At 40.7% G+C, this 19,828-nt stretch overlaps 1 protein-coding gene across 1 annotated transcript; it reads right to left on the bottom strand.

The window, feature by feature from the left end:
- Positions 1-7,948: 7,948 nt before the first annotated feature.
- On the bottom strand, positions 7,949-14,880 carry LOC143380495 (uncharacterized protein C2orf78-like). Its single transcript, XM_076833559.1, has 3 exons — positions 14,784-14,880; positions 10,668-11,429; positions 7,949-9,864 (listed from the first exon to the last, which is right to left on the bottom strand). The coding sequence occupies exons 1-3, from the start codon at positions 14,878-14,880 to the stop codon at positions 7,949-7,951; spliced, it is 2,775 nt and encodes a 924-aa protein (XP_076689674.1).
- Between the last annotated feature and the right edge of the window lie 4,948 nt (positions 14,881-19,828).

Raw genomic sequence — 19,828 nt, 5'->3', positions numbered from 1 at the left:
TTAATACCCTATTTGAATCAAATGTATGATATGTCAAGATCATTGTATTGTCTTGAGCAACTAATAAAATATAAATAAATATATAAACAAATAGAAAATGATAAAATCCCTGACCTGAAGTACACCAAAGGACCCTAAAATTTCTTATGGCATTTAACTCTTTTAGAAATTCTCAACCTTGAGATGCAACATTTAACTGAAACAAAGATTTTGAATTACTTAATATAAATTATATAGTGCATAGCTAACTAGCCAGAAAATAAGGAAAAGAGTATTTATAAAATACAACCAATCCATCAGGAACACATTTACTCACTAATTTTAACAAACACACATATTAAAGATCTTTAAACGCATGAGGAAGAAAATGTCTTCCAATCCTGACATTTCCTTGCTGACAGGAGATATCAGTCCTTAAAAAAAAATATAGGTGGTGCTCCAAACCACAGATTACTCTTCATGTTATGGTTTTACATATATGGTTTTATGGCCACCTTTTTCTTGAATGCCCACATTTTGTGGGCTTAATGCCCACCTCTTCAAAGGCTAAATCACCTCCCTTCTTAAGGGACAACATCTTCAGGTAATCCCAATTCCATGTGAAAAAGAAGATAATTTACCTACAATACTAATGTACAATTTTAAAATTGCAATGCATTTGTGTATTTACCTATATTTGAACAGTTCATCCCATCTTTGTCTTCCCAAGTATCTAGTTTTCAAATTCTGTCTTTTTATATTCCCAATGGGTTCACAGCAAACATCTTACCAGTGTGAACAATGTCTTTAATACACATTCCGTTTCTGCTTTCTGTTAACCTCTGTTCCCTAGCAATGTTCCACATAGGCTGCTGTAGTGTTTCAATGCATGCAACCGACCTAAATCCTCCGAAGGATCTTGCTGAATTTTTAAAAAATATTTATGTTTGAGCTTAAGTGGACACAGTATCTTTATTTTATTTTTGTGTGGTTCTGAGTATCAAACCCAGTGCCTCATGCATGCTAGTGAGCACTCTACCATTGAGCCACAACCTCAGCCCCTTTGCTCATCTTTTAAAGTTATTTGTCCTTCTGATGGCTCTAAGCCAACATCTATGAAATCTATCAAAACAGGATGTGTTCGTTTTCACTGTAGATCCATTGGCTAGCATAGATTCCCAACCATGATAGCTAATGAAGGCATCTAATCTTGAGGCTTTATGCTTCTACCTCAGACTACCTTGTGAAGAATTCTTGGTCCCAGGAACATAATGGTTGGTTTAGTTTTGCACATCGTGGTTATCACCATAATTGGCTAGACCATCCATGGAATTGATTTGGGCACAAGGAGACAGCATTGACCTCAGTAATATGTGAGCAACCGGGAATATGTATTGAATGTCCACTGGGGTCACAAAACAATGTCGGCACTGAGAAGGGAGCGGGAAGCAAGTCAGAAATCTCCTGTCTTTCTGGACATCATATTCTAGTGGGCAAAGAAAGACAATAAACCAACCAAACCATATCAGAGAGGGGTCAGGACTATCAAGAAAACTGAAACAAGACCAACTGATACAGGGTAACTGGGTAGCTCCTTAGAATGGATGGACAGGGAAGTTCTCTCTGAGGAGGTGACATGAATGATAAGATGGAACCAGCCAAGTGAAGAGCACTACAAAAGCACCTCATGAGAGTAATCAGCTGGGCAAAGGTCTGGAGTGGAACTGCAGATGTTCTGAGGGTGTGGCTGGAGAGTAGCAAGGAAGAAAGAAAGTGGGAGATGAGGTCAGTGAGGCCACAGTGGCTGAATCCCTCTGCAATCCAGGTAAAGAGTGTGACTTCTAATGCTAAGCCTCACAGGAGATCATTGGAGGATTTTAGGTATTTTTTCCAGATACCTAATACATGGAGAGGAAAATAGAGACAGGAATAAGGGATCTTTGGAGCAATTGAGAATTAGTTGACACTAATAAAATGTGACTGTTCTGGGTAGGACCTATGTACCATATGGAGGTTTGAGGGTTTCCAATCGTTAATAAAACAGAGAAGAGAGTATAGAAGGACCTCAGTGACAGATAGTATGGTAGGGTGAACCAAAATGAGTCTCAGTCATCCTGATCAGTACAAAATGTAGGGATGGGGTTATGCTTGAAACAATAATCTCAGTATAAAAACTGAGGATTTAGGTCAGGGAGAACGTGATGCTATGTTATACCAAGGCTCTATAGGTTCTTCAGACCACATTTTAGACTAGTTTTAGAGTGTATGATGACGCTGAGACTGCAAAATAGAATTAAGTGAATGAAAACAAATTGTTATGAAGCTTGGGAACAGGAGTGGCAAACAGCATTCAAATCTGCATATTTCAGTATGTACAAATTATATTGCTCTCAATAATGATCTTACCACATGCTATAAAGTTTGATCTGGTCACACCTACAGTGGCAGCCCTGCCACAATGAACTTGTGTGCTGAGTCAATGTCACAGGAGACAGTCCTGTTCTGGAACTTCTGTCTGGCCACGTGGAGAGGAGCTGGTGTAGGAAGGCCTTTTAGATGAGTCCTGTGGTCTACTCAGGAGGGAGACAGACACAGGCCTGATTAGACCCCTGGTAGAACAGCAGGTCAGAGCTGGAGAAATAAGCAGTGCCCTGGTGGTCTGCATTTTGTAAGTCTCTCAGCTTTAGCCCTTGGTCCCAGTGCTCAGCTGCCCAACCCATGTATCCCTAACTTCCCATTCTTGTGGTTGTTTGTCGGGTGCAGTTACATTGGTCACATATTCACACATGAACATAGAAAACTTATGTCCCATTCATTCTACTGCCTTTCCTATTCCCAAGTTCTTCCATCCCTTCATCCCTCTTTCTCTAATCCAGTGAACTTCTACTCTTCCCTCCCCCTCCCCCAACATTCTTTGTTAGCATCTGCATACCAGAAAGAACATTCGGTCTTTGGTTTTGGGGGGACTGGCTTATTTCTCTTAGCATGACAGTCTCCAGTTCCATCCATCGACTGGCAAATGCCACGATTTCATTCTTCTTTATCACTGAGTAATATTCCATTGCATATAGATACCACATTTTCTTTATCCATTCATCTGTTAAAGGGCTCTGTTGGTCCCATCATTTAGCTATTATGAATTGAACTGCTGTAAACATGAATGTGTCAGCATTAGTATAGTATGCTGATTTTAAGCCCTTTGGGTATATGCCATTCAACAAACATGTACTGATCTACTCTTATTTTTGAGACACTGTTGAAGATATGGGACACATGGAAATGAACAACATATGAGAAAATTTTGTGCCCTCAAGGGTCTTACATTTTAGGAATTGACGGGCAAGGGAGTGATGGGAAGTCTAAACCATAAAGACAACAAAGAATTCAATTGCACAGTGTATTGAAAGGTTCACAACACTGCAGGAGATGTGGTCCCTGGTGAAGGGAATCAGATGGAAGGAAGGGAGAAACCCTGAGAGGTGATTGCAGTTTCAAAGAGTGTAGTGAGACAATGCCTCATTGAAAGGTACAATTTGAGAAGAGGCTTGACGGAGGTAAGGAGCATTTTTTAGGCTTGGAACAGCCAGTGGGCTCAGGGGTTCTGGGGTGGAGTGATTGAAAGGGAGCATAGCAGTGGATCAGGCAGAGCCAGAGTCTTTGAAGCAGTATAGCCTGTTTTTGTGAATAAAGTTTTATTCAAACAAAGCTAAAGTTCATGTGTTCTCTCTATTTTGCATGGCCATATTCATGCTACAAGTGCAGAGTGGAGCTATGGAGACAGAGACAATCTGGCTCACAGACAGTTATGTATTTACCATCTATCTGTCTTTTTATGGAAAATGTGTGTGTCCCCGATCATTGATAGAGAAAGGCAGTAAATGGTTAGGGATTATGTTACAGAAGAAATGGAGGAATGGAGTTAGAAGTGGATAGTATTCTAGATGTCATGTGAAGAGAGGGCAGATAAAATTTAGGAAAATTCCAAGTGTGTGGTTGGGAGAGAGAAAAAGGAGTCAAAGGATGTCAAAGGATTCTGGCTTGGACAACTGGAAAGATGATGCTAAGGAAGACAAGGAAACTGTGTATAGACCCGACACCCCACCCCCACCCCCAGGGGAGGAAGAGCAAATAGGAGATTCCTTCTCAAATGTGTTCAGAAAGAAGATACAAAGAAAAGAAAAAGACACATTTGGACTAGAGGCTATGTCCCCATTCTCCACCTGTCCCGCAGACTACTCCCCCTTCCTGTGGCCAGATGTCCTTCCCCCATGAACCTTGAGATTGCTTCTCACTCAAACACCAACATAGCAAGCAGAGACACCAGGTGCCATGGTTGTTACAGGAGACTCACTGTCTGTCTCAGAGTCTTAACTAGTTTGGGGGAAACGAAGCTCTGTTTCAGGGAACAGAAACCTGCAATGTTCTCAATTTAAAATAATTATGTTATCCATCAAGATTTCAGAAAGTAGCAGGCAGTAGTGCAGTTTGGAGTCTCCCAAAACAAAGAGAAGAAAAAGACACATTTGGCCTAGAGGCCATGGAAATAGACGAAAGAAAGCCAAACCCTGGAGTAGCATTTACCACAAAAGTAGAGAACACAGTGTTCCCTAGGAACCTCAGAACAAGAGGATAGGGCCAACCACCAGCAGGAGGCACCAGACCTGCCTGGCAGCAGCACTTGCAGCAGAGGAAATGGGAGACAGGAGGCTTTCAAAGCTCCAGCAGGCATTTCTGCAAAGCACTGTGGGCCAGCAGGAGAAGAGCAGCTGAAACTCAGAGGGGTTCTGGCCAACCCCAAAGTGAGTGCAGTAGGTCTCCTACAATATGTACTATAGGATGTATAATCAGTATGGTACAACAGCTATTTACATAGCATTTACATTGTAGTTATGATAAGTAATTAGAGATGATTTAGATCATTTGAATGTGTGCAGTCTCTCTTCAACTCTGTGGAATTTGGTGTCTGTGAGGTGTCCCGGGTGCAGTTCTCTGTGGATACTGAGGGGCAGCTATAAGTACAAATGTCGCACATTCAAATCAGAAGGGCTGACAGTGTCCAGCCCCTCTACTCTCTTGAAAAATGAACAGCCAATGCTCCTTTTCAGGACATGGCCTCACCCAGAGGAGAAATCGCTGGGAGGAACAATAGACACAAAGGATAAACCTCCAGGTGGAAACAGCCAGAAAATTTTAGAAAATAAGCAGATATGTTTTTACTAGTTCAAGAAGGAGGAGGAGGAGAAGGAGAGCAGAGGGAGAATGGGGAGGGACAGAACTGGAGGGGAGAAGAAGAGGTGGAGGAAGGAGAGGTGGAAGTTTCTGTTCCATCACATAAGAAACTCTGTCCTCAACCATACTTTCACAAAGAAAGTGCATTTTGCATAAAAAGTGCATAGAAAGAAAAGAAGGAAACCAAATCCCAAATAAAGGTATTCTAAGAAACAGGAGAATCGCATCGTCTCAAGACGATGAAAACAAGTCAGAAGAGAACCCCCCAAGCACATCAGATAGTAGCCCACTCTTTCAAAACTAGCTAAAAACCAGAAGGCCAAGCAATGCAAAATAGGACAGAACCTGAGAGGGGAATGGAAAATTATATCATGGATATAGCTTTCTGTTTGGGATGGTGAAAAGTTTTGGATTTGGATAGTGGGTAATGCTTGAATAACATTGTGCATCTACTTAATGCTGTAGTTATCCACATAAAAATGGTTGAAATGTTGAGTTTTATGATTCATAATAAAAAAGAACAACATAAATGGAAATTAGATGAGACGGTAGAAATCAAAAGAAGACCAATCTAAAAGGGAACACAGGAATGAACCTAATAGATAATGTCTAAAATGAAAGAATAATGATATTTTTTTAAAAAAATGAAATGCATGATAAAAAATATCCCAGAGACCTGGTAAACAGGAAAAGCAAGAAAGCCAGGCAAATTCTACAAAGAAGAATGCAAATACACATAGGAATTTAATATGTCATAAAGGTTACATTTCAAATCTGTAGGACAGATAATTCAACAAATTGTGATACATACGTTTTGGGGTTAAATATCTCTGGAAGTTTCCAAAATGTGGGAAAAGGCAATGTCTCCTGTGGGAAGAGTGGTGAAGATGGTGACTGGCAATTTGGAGGGAATGGGTAAAAGCTGTTGGGGCTGCTGGGTCCTGCAGCTGTTGGCAGGTTGATCCTTGTGCATGCGCACTCTGCTTGTGTTGGGTGGAGATGGAAGCCAAGGAGTGATTTTTTTTCTTGTGAGTTCGGTTCATGGCAATGGTCCCTGAAGACAGCGCTTGCCAGAATCAATGGAAGAGGACCTGACAGGCTTCTCAGTTCAGTATTTATCGCCCTTTCCTGTGTGATCTCTCTCCTTCACCCCCTACCCCAACATCTCTATACTGTGGTCTGAAAGCCAGGTTGGCTGCCTGCAGGGGGCCCTTGCCAACACTGAGGACTTGAGGACACAAGCCTCAGATTGAGGCCTTGCTTCTCGACCATTAGTAAAGTGTCAGAGTGATACTGGCCTTGTGTGTGAAGGTTAATTCAAGTAGTGCATCTCTGCTGTCCTGGTGCATGGGTGTTGAGTCAATGGTGATTTATTCCAGGCCATGTTCTGGGTGGGCCTCATGCTGCTGCAGTTCACTTGGCCAAGTCCCAGGTGATCAGCTTCCCTCAGGGTAACTGTGAACCCTCTGACACCCCTGGTAGATTCCCTGTGTTTTGTATTCACCTTTCCCAGCTAGGATCTTAAGTGACCCAAACGTGGTGGAGCTGTGCCCTGAATCTTCTTTTGTAAAATATCTTTCAGGTAGGCCAAAAAATAGGCCATTCTCCATGAGAGTTTTTTGTTTGATTTCTGCATTTGTTCTGGTCAACCTGAACCCGTCTCCTATCATTTTCAACTTGATAGACATTTTATCATTTTAACCCTAGTTTCCAACATTGTGTTATTGGTCAGCCATTTTGCCAATTCCTGATTCTTCCAGTAAGCCCATACATCTCTCTTCTTTTTGCCTTCCTAGTGCTAGATCATATGCCTTCCTCTTTCCCCCATTCCTAGCCTTTACTTCAATTGTCCTGGCCAACTTTGAGTTCCTTTCTTCTCATGCAGGCTGTGATCCCCACCGCTACCAAACTAAACCACACTTAACAGCCATTCAAACTCAAAACTCCTGTTTATTATCTGTTCATCAATTCCATTACATTTCTTTATTCAATTTTATTAAGTTTTAAAAGTATATTGGAAGGAGTACATATTCATACATCTATGAGGACAAATGTTTGATAGCCAAGTGGTAACACAAGGCTTCTTTATTATCTATTAACCAATTCTATTGAATTTCTTCAATCAATTTGACTAAATTTTAAAAATATATTAGAATTAATACATTTGTATCTTTATATCTACATATTTATAAAATTTGTATCTACACATGTGGAAAACTATGTGATGCCCAAGCAGTACCAGAAAGCATCTTGATTACTTATCTCTCAAACAATTCTACTACATTTCTTTATTCAACTATATTGTCTTAAAAATCTATAAGTGAATACCTTTGTATCTATGTACCTCTCTGTATATATATGTGGAAAACTATTTGGTATTGAAATGGCAACATAAAGCCTCTTTATTACTTACCCTCTCATCAATACTATAGGATTTCTTTATTAAACTATATTACCTTTTCAACTGTGCCTAATGAATAAATTTTCATCTATCTATCTATGTGTATATGAGAACACCATTTGGTACCCATGTAGTACCCAAAGGCCTCTTTATTTTCTAACAATTGTCAGTGGTACCAGAAGGCCTCTTTATTATGTATTAGTGAATTATATCCCATTTCTTTATATAATTTTATTAAACTGTGAAAGCATCTGAGAATAAATAAATGTGTATCTCTCTATCTATATACATGTGGAAAACTATTTGGTCCCTAAGTGGCACCACTGATCGCAGCAGCTCTTAAATTATGTAGCCATAGTAGCGAGAAATCTCCATCTCTCTTTCCCTCTCAATGAAACACTGCACTCTCCCCAAAGCAGTGTACTTGGCAGCATTCTCACGCTCTTGTTGAGCCTTCTTCTTCATGGCTTCCCGCTCTGGCCTCTGCTGTTTGGTGATGGGAGTTGATACTACTTGCCCAGAAACATTGGGTTTCCTCCATGGAATTGGTTGTAAGGCAAAGTCTTGGAGAAGATATTGGTTTTGAGGCTTGGGCGGTTGTGACTGGGGCTTGGTCCCAACATTGGGAACTGGTTGCCAATGGAGAGAAGTGCAAGATGATGTTTTGTAGGGTGCAGGCCCAGAAGCAGCAGACCGAGGGACACTAGGCTGGGTAGAAGCACTCACACCTGACTGAATGGCATGAGTCAAAACGGGGTGAGCTGGCTTGGCAGGACGCATCCAAGATGGGTTGGCAGTAGCTGGTTGGGATTGGTTGACTGCCATGGGTTGAGCTGAGCTAGCAGGGCCAGGCTGGGCAGGGTAAGCCCCAGTGGGTCTGCGTGAGGCCAGAGATTGTGGCCTCCGATTGATTACTGGTCGAGGTGGAGGTTTCTCCAGGGTCAGAAAAGGCAAAGGTACCAATTTAACCTTCCCAGGTGGTGGAGGCTCATAAATGGATGGAGAGGGACCCTTTCCTTCAGCACTAATATCTGGATTCTGGGCTTTGACTTGTGATTTCTCAGGACCCTTAACTGCCAGCCATGGTTTCCTAGCTGGGCATGGACGGGGGTCTTGGTTACGGCCTGAGTTTCCCGGGGCCCGGGAGGAAGACAGCCCAGTTTTCTTATCATTCTTCTTCCCCAATGCATGGAAAACCTGCACCGACTCCAGCATGTGCATGCCGAGACAGCTCCGAGGCTTCTTAAAGGCCTCTTGGCAAAGGTCAGGTTGGTTCCTCTTCCCCTTCGGTTTGGGCAGAGTTGGCTTCTCTTCTGCCTTGACTTTATTGCCTGGCTGCTTCCTCTCCTGGGCTTTCCTGGAGCTGTTTTCTCTGGTCCTCTTGGTCTTTTCCTGCCCATGGCCCTTAGCCTTGCTGTTCCTGCTGGATGCAGCTTTCTGAGCTTTGCTGATAGAGTGCTCGGCAGTGTGCATAGGAGCCCTGCTACTGTCTGCATCCCTGTGAGAAATTTCTCCTCTTAATGTGCATTCCAGATCCCTTGGCTGCATTTTGGCCTGAGGAGTTCCATCAGGACACTCCGAGGCTTTATGTTTGTTCTTCCTCATTGGCTCACTAGGACCCTTTAAGGCACTTGTGATTTCCTGCCCCTGCTTTTCCATGATGGTTCTGGTATCATTGGATTTTGTTATTGTGGGACTTTCAGGTTGTTCAAAGTCTTTTAAGGAACTGAAAAGCTCAGGAAGGTGAATATCCCCCACCAGTGCAGTGAGGTCTGCAAAACCACTGCTAAATTCAGTCCCATTTCCAAGTGTGCCTTGGTCCTCAAGACTCAGGCTACTCCTTTCTAGATGGGTATTTTCAGAATGTGGCTTCTCCTCTTGGTCCAGAGGACCAATGGAGGCCAGAAGCTGGTGGATTTCAGGGATGTCTAAAGGGAGTAGTGGAGGATCCTGGCTCTCCATGGCAATCTGGTAGGCATCCAGTGGCTCTGAGAGCATGGTGTTAATCTCACACGAATTCTTAATCTCTGTCTGTTCCTGGCTTTGATTTGGAGGCAATGCCAAGAAATCTGTAGAACTCTGGACTGGAGTTATTGTGGTAATGTCCCCAAGTTCAGTTTGTGAGTTTTTCTCAATTATTTGGCTTTTTCTCTTATTGCAGATGTGTGGGAATTCTGGAGGCTGTGGCAGACAAAATGTCTGACTTGGAGGTTGCACTCCCAAGGAAGCCTCCATCCCTAGGGAAGTTTCCATCCCTACAAAGGAACCAAGGAAGATGGTAAGTAGGATGCTCCCCCTTCCCAGAAATACACTATTCAGGGAAACCACCTATGGTGGAGAAAGCATTTCTATTAGCTCTTTTTAAGGACCACTGACAGGTATCTGTTAAGAGTTGCATATTAGTTACAGGTGATCCCTTGAAGTCTTACTTTTGGGCTGGTTCATCACCATGGCAGCATGGGTTTCTGGTAGAGCACTTGTCTCCTCTGTGGGAAACACAGAAAATCTGTTTTATGAAGTCTCTCGTCCTCATATAGGGGCCTCTCAATTCTCTCCACTCTCCCCAGAATGTAAGAACACTTAACACCATGAACTAGGAGAGGGTGCAGCTGTTGCTCATGAAATCAATGTGAAAGGTCAGGGGTTTTGGACTCCTGCTTTGGACAGCATCTCTACATATAGAGGTTAAACCTGCAGTCAATTAAGGATCAATTAAACTGTCACATCCTGATATGTGTTGATTGATTTTTCTAAACCAAAGTAAAATTAGGGAAATATATTTATAGTGTGGTTGTGTAGCTGGACTGAGTGCAAAAATAGTGAACAGCCGCTTCCTTCCGTGTGCTCCTAGAGGTCTCTTAAATGCAAGGATGGCCATTATGCTGTCCTGCATGCTTCTCTGACAGAGTCTGAAAATGGGGACTGCTGAACAAGATTGTGATTAAAATCTCAGCACTTGAATTCCAGGGATGTGTGGACCCACAGTTACCAGCTGAAAACTGGACCCTCATTTCGAGTGGTAATCTTATTCCTTCCCCTTTTTGGAGTTAGTACTCACCTTGAAAATTTGTTCCTTCTATACTTTGAGTGGACACAGAGTAGTAGGTCACAGGTGTAGGGACTGAGGGTAGGACATTTGTGGGCTGAACTTCCTTCAGCACTGTCACCATTTCTGTTTGAGGGGCAGTGGCACTACTTCCTGCATATGGCACAGAGCCATAGGATTGCAGGCAGGGCCAATGTTCTCCAGAGAGCAGAGTCCCCAGAGAGTTTTGATCATAGTAGTAGACCTGGCTTCCTTCTTGGTGGGGTAGTGAGAGGCAATGTCCTTGATTTGGAATCTGAGATAGTGTCACCTGGACGAGCCTACCAGATAGTAGTGGATATCCAGGGATCACGACATTGGCTTCGGAAGTTTTGTCATACTGGGATGTCATTGATAGGGAAGAATCTGCTGTGTTCTGGTCAGTGACAGTCAGATTAAAGTCCCCAAGTGAAGATGAGCTCTTTTCAGCACTTCCTGGGATATACCACTCAGAAATACTTGGATAGGGGGCAGGTGCCATGGGAATCAGGTTCTGGCCAGTAACCTTAGACACCATGGCTGTGCTAGCATGTTGATAAAGGTAGGCACTGCCCATGAGTGGCTGAAAGGAGGTGCCACAGGTTGAGGGCAGTAACCATGCTGAAGTTTCAGCTGGAGCAGAGGCTCTGGAGAAGTTGCAGACCCCTCCTGTCACGGACGCTGCATTGGTCACCACAGGAAGAGAGAGCTGCAGAGAATCAGCATTTCCATGTAAAGAAGAATTTTGGAAATTTTCTGTAGGAAGAAGAGGTGGTGAAAATATTGATGAGACAGGCAGATTCTTACAATATTCGAGGAATAATGTCGTCTTAATGTGGTAGTAATCAGGAGGGCCCTCATTCTAATAATCATTGAGAGACCCCAAATCCCTCCATTTAGGATGGCTGCAACTACTCTTCTGATAACCTGCCTTTTCTGTCAAATTGGGCACAGAATTCCGAAGTGGTCTGCTTCACACGTTGTTCCCCAAAAGCATCCTTTTCCTCTCCTATGGTTCCTTTGAGCCTGCACTAGTATTGACTCCTGAATTTGCCCTAGAACTGAAGCATTTTCGAACTCAGAGAAAACTCCAACATTACCAGTTAGCAAATGAGTACACCAAGGGTCAGTGAAGTGAGATCGACTTGTTCACAATCAGCAACAGATTATGGAAACTTACTTCCTGGCCAGGACTCTTGTTCCAAAGACCAGAAATCTGGAGAAACAGAAATTTGTTTTTCCCTGTTCATAGAAAATCTACTGATATCACCACAGTGATGTTTAGTATCTCCTTTTGTTTGTCCAGGTCACATGATATTTCCTGGAGTTCAGTTTTACCATCCAAATGATAATTTAAGCGTCATTCTTTGCCCTCTTTCAGCCTAACTGCTGATCCTACATGAAAATGACTACCTGAAATTCAGTTTCTCAAGAAATGCTTCTTGAAAGAAATGGAAACTTTCTGAGCTTCAGGTTACTCATCTTTAGTGTGGTTATCACAATACCAACAGTGATAATTCATCCATGAATAAAAGTCATTTTACATAAGATTCATGTGGGGGCTGAGGTTATGGCTCAGCATTTGGGTGCTTGCTTTGCACATGCGAGGCCCTGGGTTCAATCCTCAGCACCATGTAAAAATAAGTAAAATAAAGGTATTGTGTTGAACTACAACTAATAAATAGATATTACAAAAAGTTTCATTTGGAGGGAGTTACAGTATGTTCTGGAAAGATAGAAGCAAAAGTGAAAAACAGCTCAGAACTAAAAGGAATGACTAGATAGTAATGAACATATGGATATGTAGCAAAAGTGAGTGTATATCAAATTTGCTAAGAAATGAGTTCTGTTATCATGCATACAATATTATGAAAGTGAATGTTTCTCTTTGATTTTAGTGAATACTGTTAATCAAAACAAAGCTCATGATTGAAGGTGAGTTTGAGTGCATTCTCAAGCAGTACATATAGACAGAGAAACTATACTAAAAATGTGTGTAATTTTAAGTAAAGAGAACACAAATTTGAAGTAAAGTGAACACAAATTTAAGTAAAGTGAACAGATGGGTAGCCATATGGAAAAGCGAAAACCGAAGCCAAAACCCACTATGAATCTGGGCATGGTATGGTGGGTCTCTGGTCCCAACACTCGGGAACCTGAGGCAGTGGGATTGCAGGAATTCAAAGCCACTCTGGGCCATTCAGCAAGATCTTATCTGAGAAAACAAGTAAAATGTCCTGGAGATATAGCTTGTGTATCATGCTTGCCTAGCATGCATGAGACCCTGTGTTCAATCCTCAGAACTGGAAAGAAGAGAAGAAAGGAAGAAAGAATGAATGAGAGGAAGGAAGGAATAAGGAGCAAGTCGGGGCCGGAAGGAGAGTGAAATGGAGGGAGTGAGGGAAAGAAGAAAGGAAGGAGGACAGAAGGAATTTCCGAAAGAAATTTTGTACATACTAGAGAAAAAAACAATAAGTGTAAAGTAATTTCATTACTGTTCTTGTTTCTCTTTCTCTAAGGATTACCCACACCAAATAAAAGAAATTAATCCCACTAGGTAGATATTTCATTTAATACAAACACATTTTTTGATAATCCTTTTGGTTATAAAAAAAAAAGTGGAAAATGCTTTAACAAAATCATAGAAGCCTAGTTTATTATCACATTTAGGAGAAAATCTTGTCCCTAAAGTCTGAGAAAACCATCACAGTATAATACAATAACAAATTTAAAACAATTTTTGTCTTTTATTCTGACATTTCCTCTCCCTTTATGTTAAAACAAAATTAAAACAAAAATGTTTGAGCTACCCTACACCCCAGCCCCAAACAATTATTTGAAATGCAGACAAAACAAAAAGTCTTCAGATAATTATTTAAATAAACTTGGAATTAGAGATGTGAGCTTGAATTTTTATTCTCATATAGTTCTTTCTTTTGGTTCTTAGATTTCGAAATCATCAATGACTATTTGTATATTGTCTGTTTTAGAAAAAAAAACTGTTGTAAAGATGGAAAACATCTTCACCTTGACAGCTTATATCACACAAAGGAATGTGTCCTTCTGATGCAGGTTTGGACAAGACATTTTTTAGAAATCCCTGTAGTTTAAGAATCAGAACAAAATAGGACATGGAAAATGCCATTTCTCCAGCTCTGTCTAGAACCACTTTCCTTGGCATGTTTGGAGGAAGAGTCATTTCTAAAACATACTTCTAATATGTTCATGTTTAAACTGTCAACATTGTCGGTTTTCAAAGAGGTCATAGGAAAAACTGTAACAGCGACGTGTGACTTTTGTGATAACCTGCTTACCCTAGTGATACCCCAATTCAAGCCTTAGTTTCCTTGCTGGTCCGTTAATCTAAACATTCTCTAAACCAGCCTCTGGGAAGATTCACTCTATGCTGTCTGTTGGTTTAAATCAAATCTTTGCTTTTCTTCCACATCCATCCCAACCAACCTCTTTTTTCTTGAGAACATCATTCTCTTCATCTCTACTATTCTAACATATTCTTCTCCCTTATTTTTATATTTTTTTCCTCCACTGAATTCCTGTTGCCTTGTGCTTAAACAGTCACAAACTTGCTTTCCCAAGAACATCTGCCTCCTTACAGCCCTGTCCTCCTGCTCTTCTCTCCCTATTTCTCTTTTCACCTAGTTTAAACAGAAAACTCCCAAATATGTGAATGTCCCTTTGATGAAGAGTACTAAATTTGAAATACTGAAGTGGAAATCTTGGTGAAGGGAAACTGTTACAGAGGAAATCCCTTGGTTTCCACCCTGCCTAGGATTTGTCTCTTTCAGTTGAAACAACACAACCATGAAATCTGATTTCATTCTCTACAAACATGCCCCTCAAGATGCAAGAAAAGTAAGGGGCCAGAACATGGCAATCTGTTATCCTCATGTAGCAAATCAAGAAACAGATTTTGTGAGAGAGTAAGATAGTCCAGTTCTATACACAGTACATGTCAAATTCAAAATGAAATTAGGTGTCCAGATTTCTAGTTCCCTCCTTTCCCCTATTATTCTAAGCTCTTTTGACTCCATTAGTAAATTGAGGAAGGTAAAAGTCTAATGAAAAACTTTTAAATGTTTCTTTCCTTACCTGACATGGTCAGAGAAGAGGTCACATCAATTGCAGATACAAAGGATGAGGAGACCACCCCAGAGGATGTGTGGGTGGCTGAGGGTAGAGAATACATGTTTCCCAGTATGGAGTTCACTGGTCACTGTTTACTGGCCACTCTAATGACTGGTTACTGGTCACTGGTCACTTGCGATGATCCAAATTTGTTTACAACTGCATAGCAAGCCTAAGATTCTAGCAGGTGGCAGTAGGTTTGGTGGGAGAATGATGTCACAGAACTGTCCATTTAAATGTATGAGGTAGCCAATAGGGTGGTCAGACTCCCAAGGAGAAGGTGGGATTGGGTGGGGAAAATGACAAGAGAGTTGATTGGGTGGAGAAAGTGACAGGAAAGTTATAATAGAAGCTAAATGACTCAGTTCTGGTAGGTGCAGCCCTGCAAGAGGGACATAATGGGCTCACCCCATGACTCCCCTCCCCCAGGCTCTTGTGTTAGGGATATCATCTCCGTGTTCGTGTTAAATGTTCATTAAAATATTATGAATATGTTATAAATGATGTTTCACAGTGTAAGAGGTAATAGTGATACATTGCTCTATTAACATATGCAGTTAATATCCCTGGAGATGGAAGAAAGAGACATTTAGGTTGAGCAAGTATAGTGGTTCTGGAACACAGAATTAGATTGGATTAGTGAAGTTACTGCAGTATTCAAGGATTCAGAAAGTGGTTAAATGGTTTTTTTTGTTCGTTTGTTTGTTTGTTTGTTTAGCTGTAGATGGAACCAATACTTTTATTTTATGCATGGGTCAAGCCCTGTGCCTCTCATATGCTAGGCTAACATTTTACCACTGAGCCACAATCCCAGCCCTAGGGGGAAGTTCCTTGAGTGCATTCTCTCTGGAATGATGTGGCCCAAGTTCCTCTTTAGTTTCTCTTGATCCCTACTTTCTTTGGCCTGGGCTGGGCCAGGTTAGACTGGTAACACTCTTCTGCTCTTCTTCCCCCACCCCTCTTCATTGCAGACATTTTTTCATGGACAAGCCTTGAGTCTGCATTCTTATACACATTGATATTACTTTCTTTTGACTTCCAGAAGCAGGGGTCTCCTTTTCTGTGAGTTGATTCTTTGTTCTTTTCTGAAAAATAGCAGCAACTCTAGAGAGGTGGAAGACCTAGCTGACTGTAAAGTTTCCCTCTCTGGATTTTTGTTGTACTCCTTTAACTTATAATTTCCTGAGGACAGCTCCTGGGTCATGTAGACTTTCTGCCATCAGCCTCTTTCATATGTGAGAGGCACTGAGGATCCTTTCTCTCTTCTTATGTAAGAGGATCCTGTGTGGCAGTTACTGTGACTTCCTCCCCCATGCAAACAGCCACTATAGAATCTTGGGCTTCTCACATTCTTTGTCTTGCATGCTTGGGTGGAAAGCCAGGAGAATAGTTAGAACATTAAGAGAATAGAAAAAAGTATGGATAACATAAAGAAAAGAGAGGTTAACATGGACTTTTAAATTTTAACTTTTTGTTAGAAACGTGTCAACTCATTGAGGTCTCATTTTGTGTTAATAAAAGAGGCAATTAATTTGTTTTTTTTTTTTTTTTGCTGGGGGGACGGGTCCTTGGAATTTAAACCAGGGGCAATTTCCCTTTACATCACATCCCCAGCCCCTTTTATTTTTGTTTTTTTTATTTTTTTATTTTTATTTTCTTATTTTTGGTTGTTCAAAACATTACCTAGTTCTTGATATATCATATTTCACACTTTGATTCAAGTGGGATATGAACTCCCTTTTTTACCCCGTTTAAAGATTGCAGAATCACATCAGTTACACATCCATTGATTTACATATTGCCATATTAGTGTCTGTTGTATTCTGCTGACTTTCCTATCATCTATGATCCCCCCTCCCCCCTTCTCTCTCTATCCCCTCTACTGTAATTCATTTCTCCCCCTTATATATTTTTTTCTTTCCCCTCACTTCCTCTTGTATGTAGTTTTGTATACCCCTGAGGGTTCTCCTTCCATTTCCATGCAATATTCCTTCTCTCTCCCTTTCCCTCCCACCTCTCATCCCTGATTAATGTTAATCTTTTCTTCATGCTGTTTCTCCTTGCTCTGTTCTTAGTTGCTCTCATTATATCAAAGAAGACATTTGGTATTTGTTTTTAGGAATTGGCTAGCTTCACTAAGCATAATCTGCTCTAATGCCATCCATTTCCCTGCAAATTCCATGATTTTGTCATTTTTTAGTGCTGCGTAATACTCCATGGTGTATAAATGCCACATTTTTTTTTATCCATTCATCTATTGAAGGGCATCTGGTTTGGTTCCACAGTCTAGCAATTGTGAATTGTGCTGCTATGAACATCTATGTGGCAGTATTTCTCTAGTATGCTCTTTTAAGGTCTTCAGGGAATAGACCAAGAAGGGCAATGGCTAGGTCAAATGGTGTCTCCATTCCCAGCTTTCCCAGGAATCTCCATACTGCTTTCCAAATTGGCAGCACCAGTTTGCAATTTCACCAGCAATGTACCAGAGTACACTTTTTTCCACATCCTTGCCAGCACGTGTTATTTTTTGACTTCATAATGGCTGCCAATCTTACTGGAGTGAGATGGTATCTTAGGGTGGTTTTGATTTGCATTTCTCTGACTGCTAAAGATGGTGAGCATTTTTTCATGTACTTGTTGATTGATTGTATGTCCTCTTCTGAGAAGTGTCTGTTCAGGTCCTTGGCCCATTTATTGATTGGGTTATTTGTTATATTATTGTCTAATTTTTTGAGTTCTTTGTATACTCTGGATATTAGAGCCCTATCTGAATTGTGAGGAGTAAAAATTTGTTCCCATGATGTAGGCTCCCTATTTACCTCTCTTATTGTTTCTCTTGCTGAGAAAAAACTTTTCAGTTTAAGTAAGTCCCATTTGTTGATTCTTGTTATTAACTCTTGTGCTATGGGTGTCCTATTAAGGAATTTGGAGTCCGACCCCACTATATGTAGATCGGACCCAACTTTTTCTTCTATCAGACTCAGAGTCTCTGATTTGATATCTAATTTCTTGATCCACTTTGTGTTAACTTTTGTGCATGGCGAGAGGAGGGGATTCAGTTTCATTTTGTTGCATATGGATTTCCAGTTTTCTCAACACCATTTGTTGAAGATGCTATCCTTCCTCCATTGCATGCTTTTAGCTCCTTTATCAAATATAAGATAGGTGTAGCTTTGTGGATTAGTCTCTGTGTCCTGTATTCTGTACCATTGTTCCACCCGCCTGTTTTGGTACCAGTACCATGCTGTTTGTGTTACAATTGCTGTGTAATATTGTTTGAAATCTGGTATCGCTATACCTCCTGATTCACACTTCCTGCTTAGAATTGCTTTTGCTATTCTGGGTCTTTTATTTTTCCATATGAATTTCATGATTGCTTTATCTTTTTCTACAAGCAATGCCTTTGGGATTTTGATTGGCATTGCATTAAATGTATAGAGAACTTTTGGTAATATCGCCATTTTGATGATGTTAGTTCTGCCTATCCATGAACAGGGCATATTTTTCCATCTTCTAAGATCTTCTTCTATTTCTCTCTTTAGGGTTCTGTAGTTTTCATTGTATAAGTCTTTCACCTCTTTTGTTAGGTTGATTCCCAAGTATTTTATTTTTTTTCAGGATATTGTGAATGGAGTGTTTTTCCTCATTTCCGATTCAGAAGTTTTGTTGCTGATATACAGAAATGCCTTTGATTTCTGCGTGTTGATTTTATATCCTGCCACTTTGCTGAATTCATTTATTAGTTCTAGCAGTTTTTTGGTAGACCCTTTTGGGTCTTTTAGGTATAGAATCATGTCATCTGCAAACAGTGATAATTTTGGTTCTTCTTTTCCTATTTTTATGCCTTTAATTTCTTTTGTCTGTCCAATTGCTCTGGCCAGTGTTTCGAGAACTATATTGGATAGAAGTGGTGATAGAGGGCATCCCTGTCTTGTTCCTGATTTTAGAGGGAATGCCTTCAATTTTTCTCCATTCAGAATGATGCTAGCCTGAGGCTTAGCATAGATAGCTTTTACAAAGTCGAGGAGAGTTCCTGTTATCCCTAGTTTTTCTAATGTTTTGAACATAAAGGGATGCTGTACTTTGTCAACTGCTTTTTCTGCTTCTATTGAGATGATCATATGGTTCTTATCTTTAAGTCTATTGATGTGGTGAATAACATTTATTGATTTCCGTATAACGAACCATGCTTGCATCCCAGGGATGAATCCTACTTGATCATGGTGCACAATTTTCTTGATGTGCATTTGCTTCTGATTCCCCAGAATTTTACTGAGGATTTTTGCATCTAGGTTCATCAGAGATATTGGTCTGTAGTTTTCTTTCTTTGAGGTGTCTTTGTCTGGTTTCGGAATCAGGGTGATGTTGGCCTCATAGAATGAATTTGGCAAAGCTCTCTCTTTTTCTATTTCCTGAAATAACTTGAAAAGTATTGGTATTAATTCTTCTTTAAAGGTTTTGTAAAACTCCGGTGTATACCCATCCGGTCCTGGGCTTTTCTTGGTTGGTAGTCTTTTGAATGCTTCTTCAATCTCATCCATTGGTATTGGTGTGTTCAAATTGTGTGTATCTTCCTGACTCAGTCTGGGCAAATCATAGGATTTAAGAAATTTATCGATGTCTTCACTCTCTGCTATTTTATTGGAATATAGGTTTTCAAAATAATTTCTAATTGTCTTCTGTATTTCTGTAGCATCTGTTGTGATCTTGCCTTTTTTCATCCCGTATGTTAGTAATTTGAGTTCTCTCTCTTCTTCTCTTCGTTAGCATGGCTAAGGGTCTGTTGATCTTATTTATTTTTTCGAAGAACCAACTTTTAGTTTTCTGAATTTTTTCAATAGTTTCTTTTGTTTCAATTTTGTTGATTTCCGCTCTGATTTTAATTATTTCTTGCCTTCTGCTACAATGCTGTTGTTTTGCTCTTCCTTTTCTAGGGCTTTGAGATGAAGTGTGAGCTCATTTATTTGTTGGTTTTTCCTCTTTTTGAGGAATGACCTCCAGGCGATGAA

This window comes from Callospermophilus lateralis, chromosome 14, assembly GCF_048772815.1.
Source record: "Callospermophilus lateralis isolate mCalLat2 chromosome 14, mCalLat2.hap1, whole genome shotgun sequence".
NCBI lineage: Eukaryota > Metazoa > Chordata > Mammalia > Rodentia > Sciuridae > Callospermophilus > Callospermophilus lateralis.
Note: the sequence above shows the minus strand (reverse complement) of the source record. Positions and strands in the feature narration are given on the sequence as shown.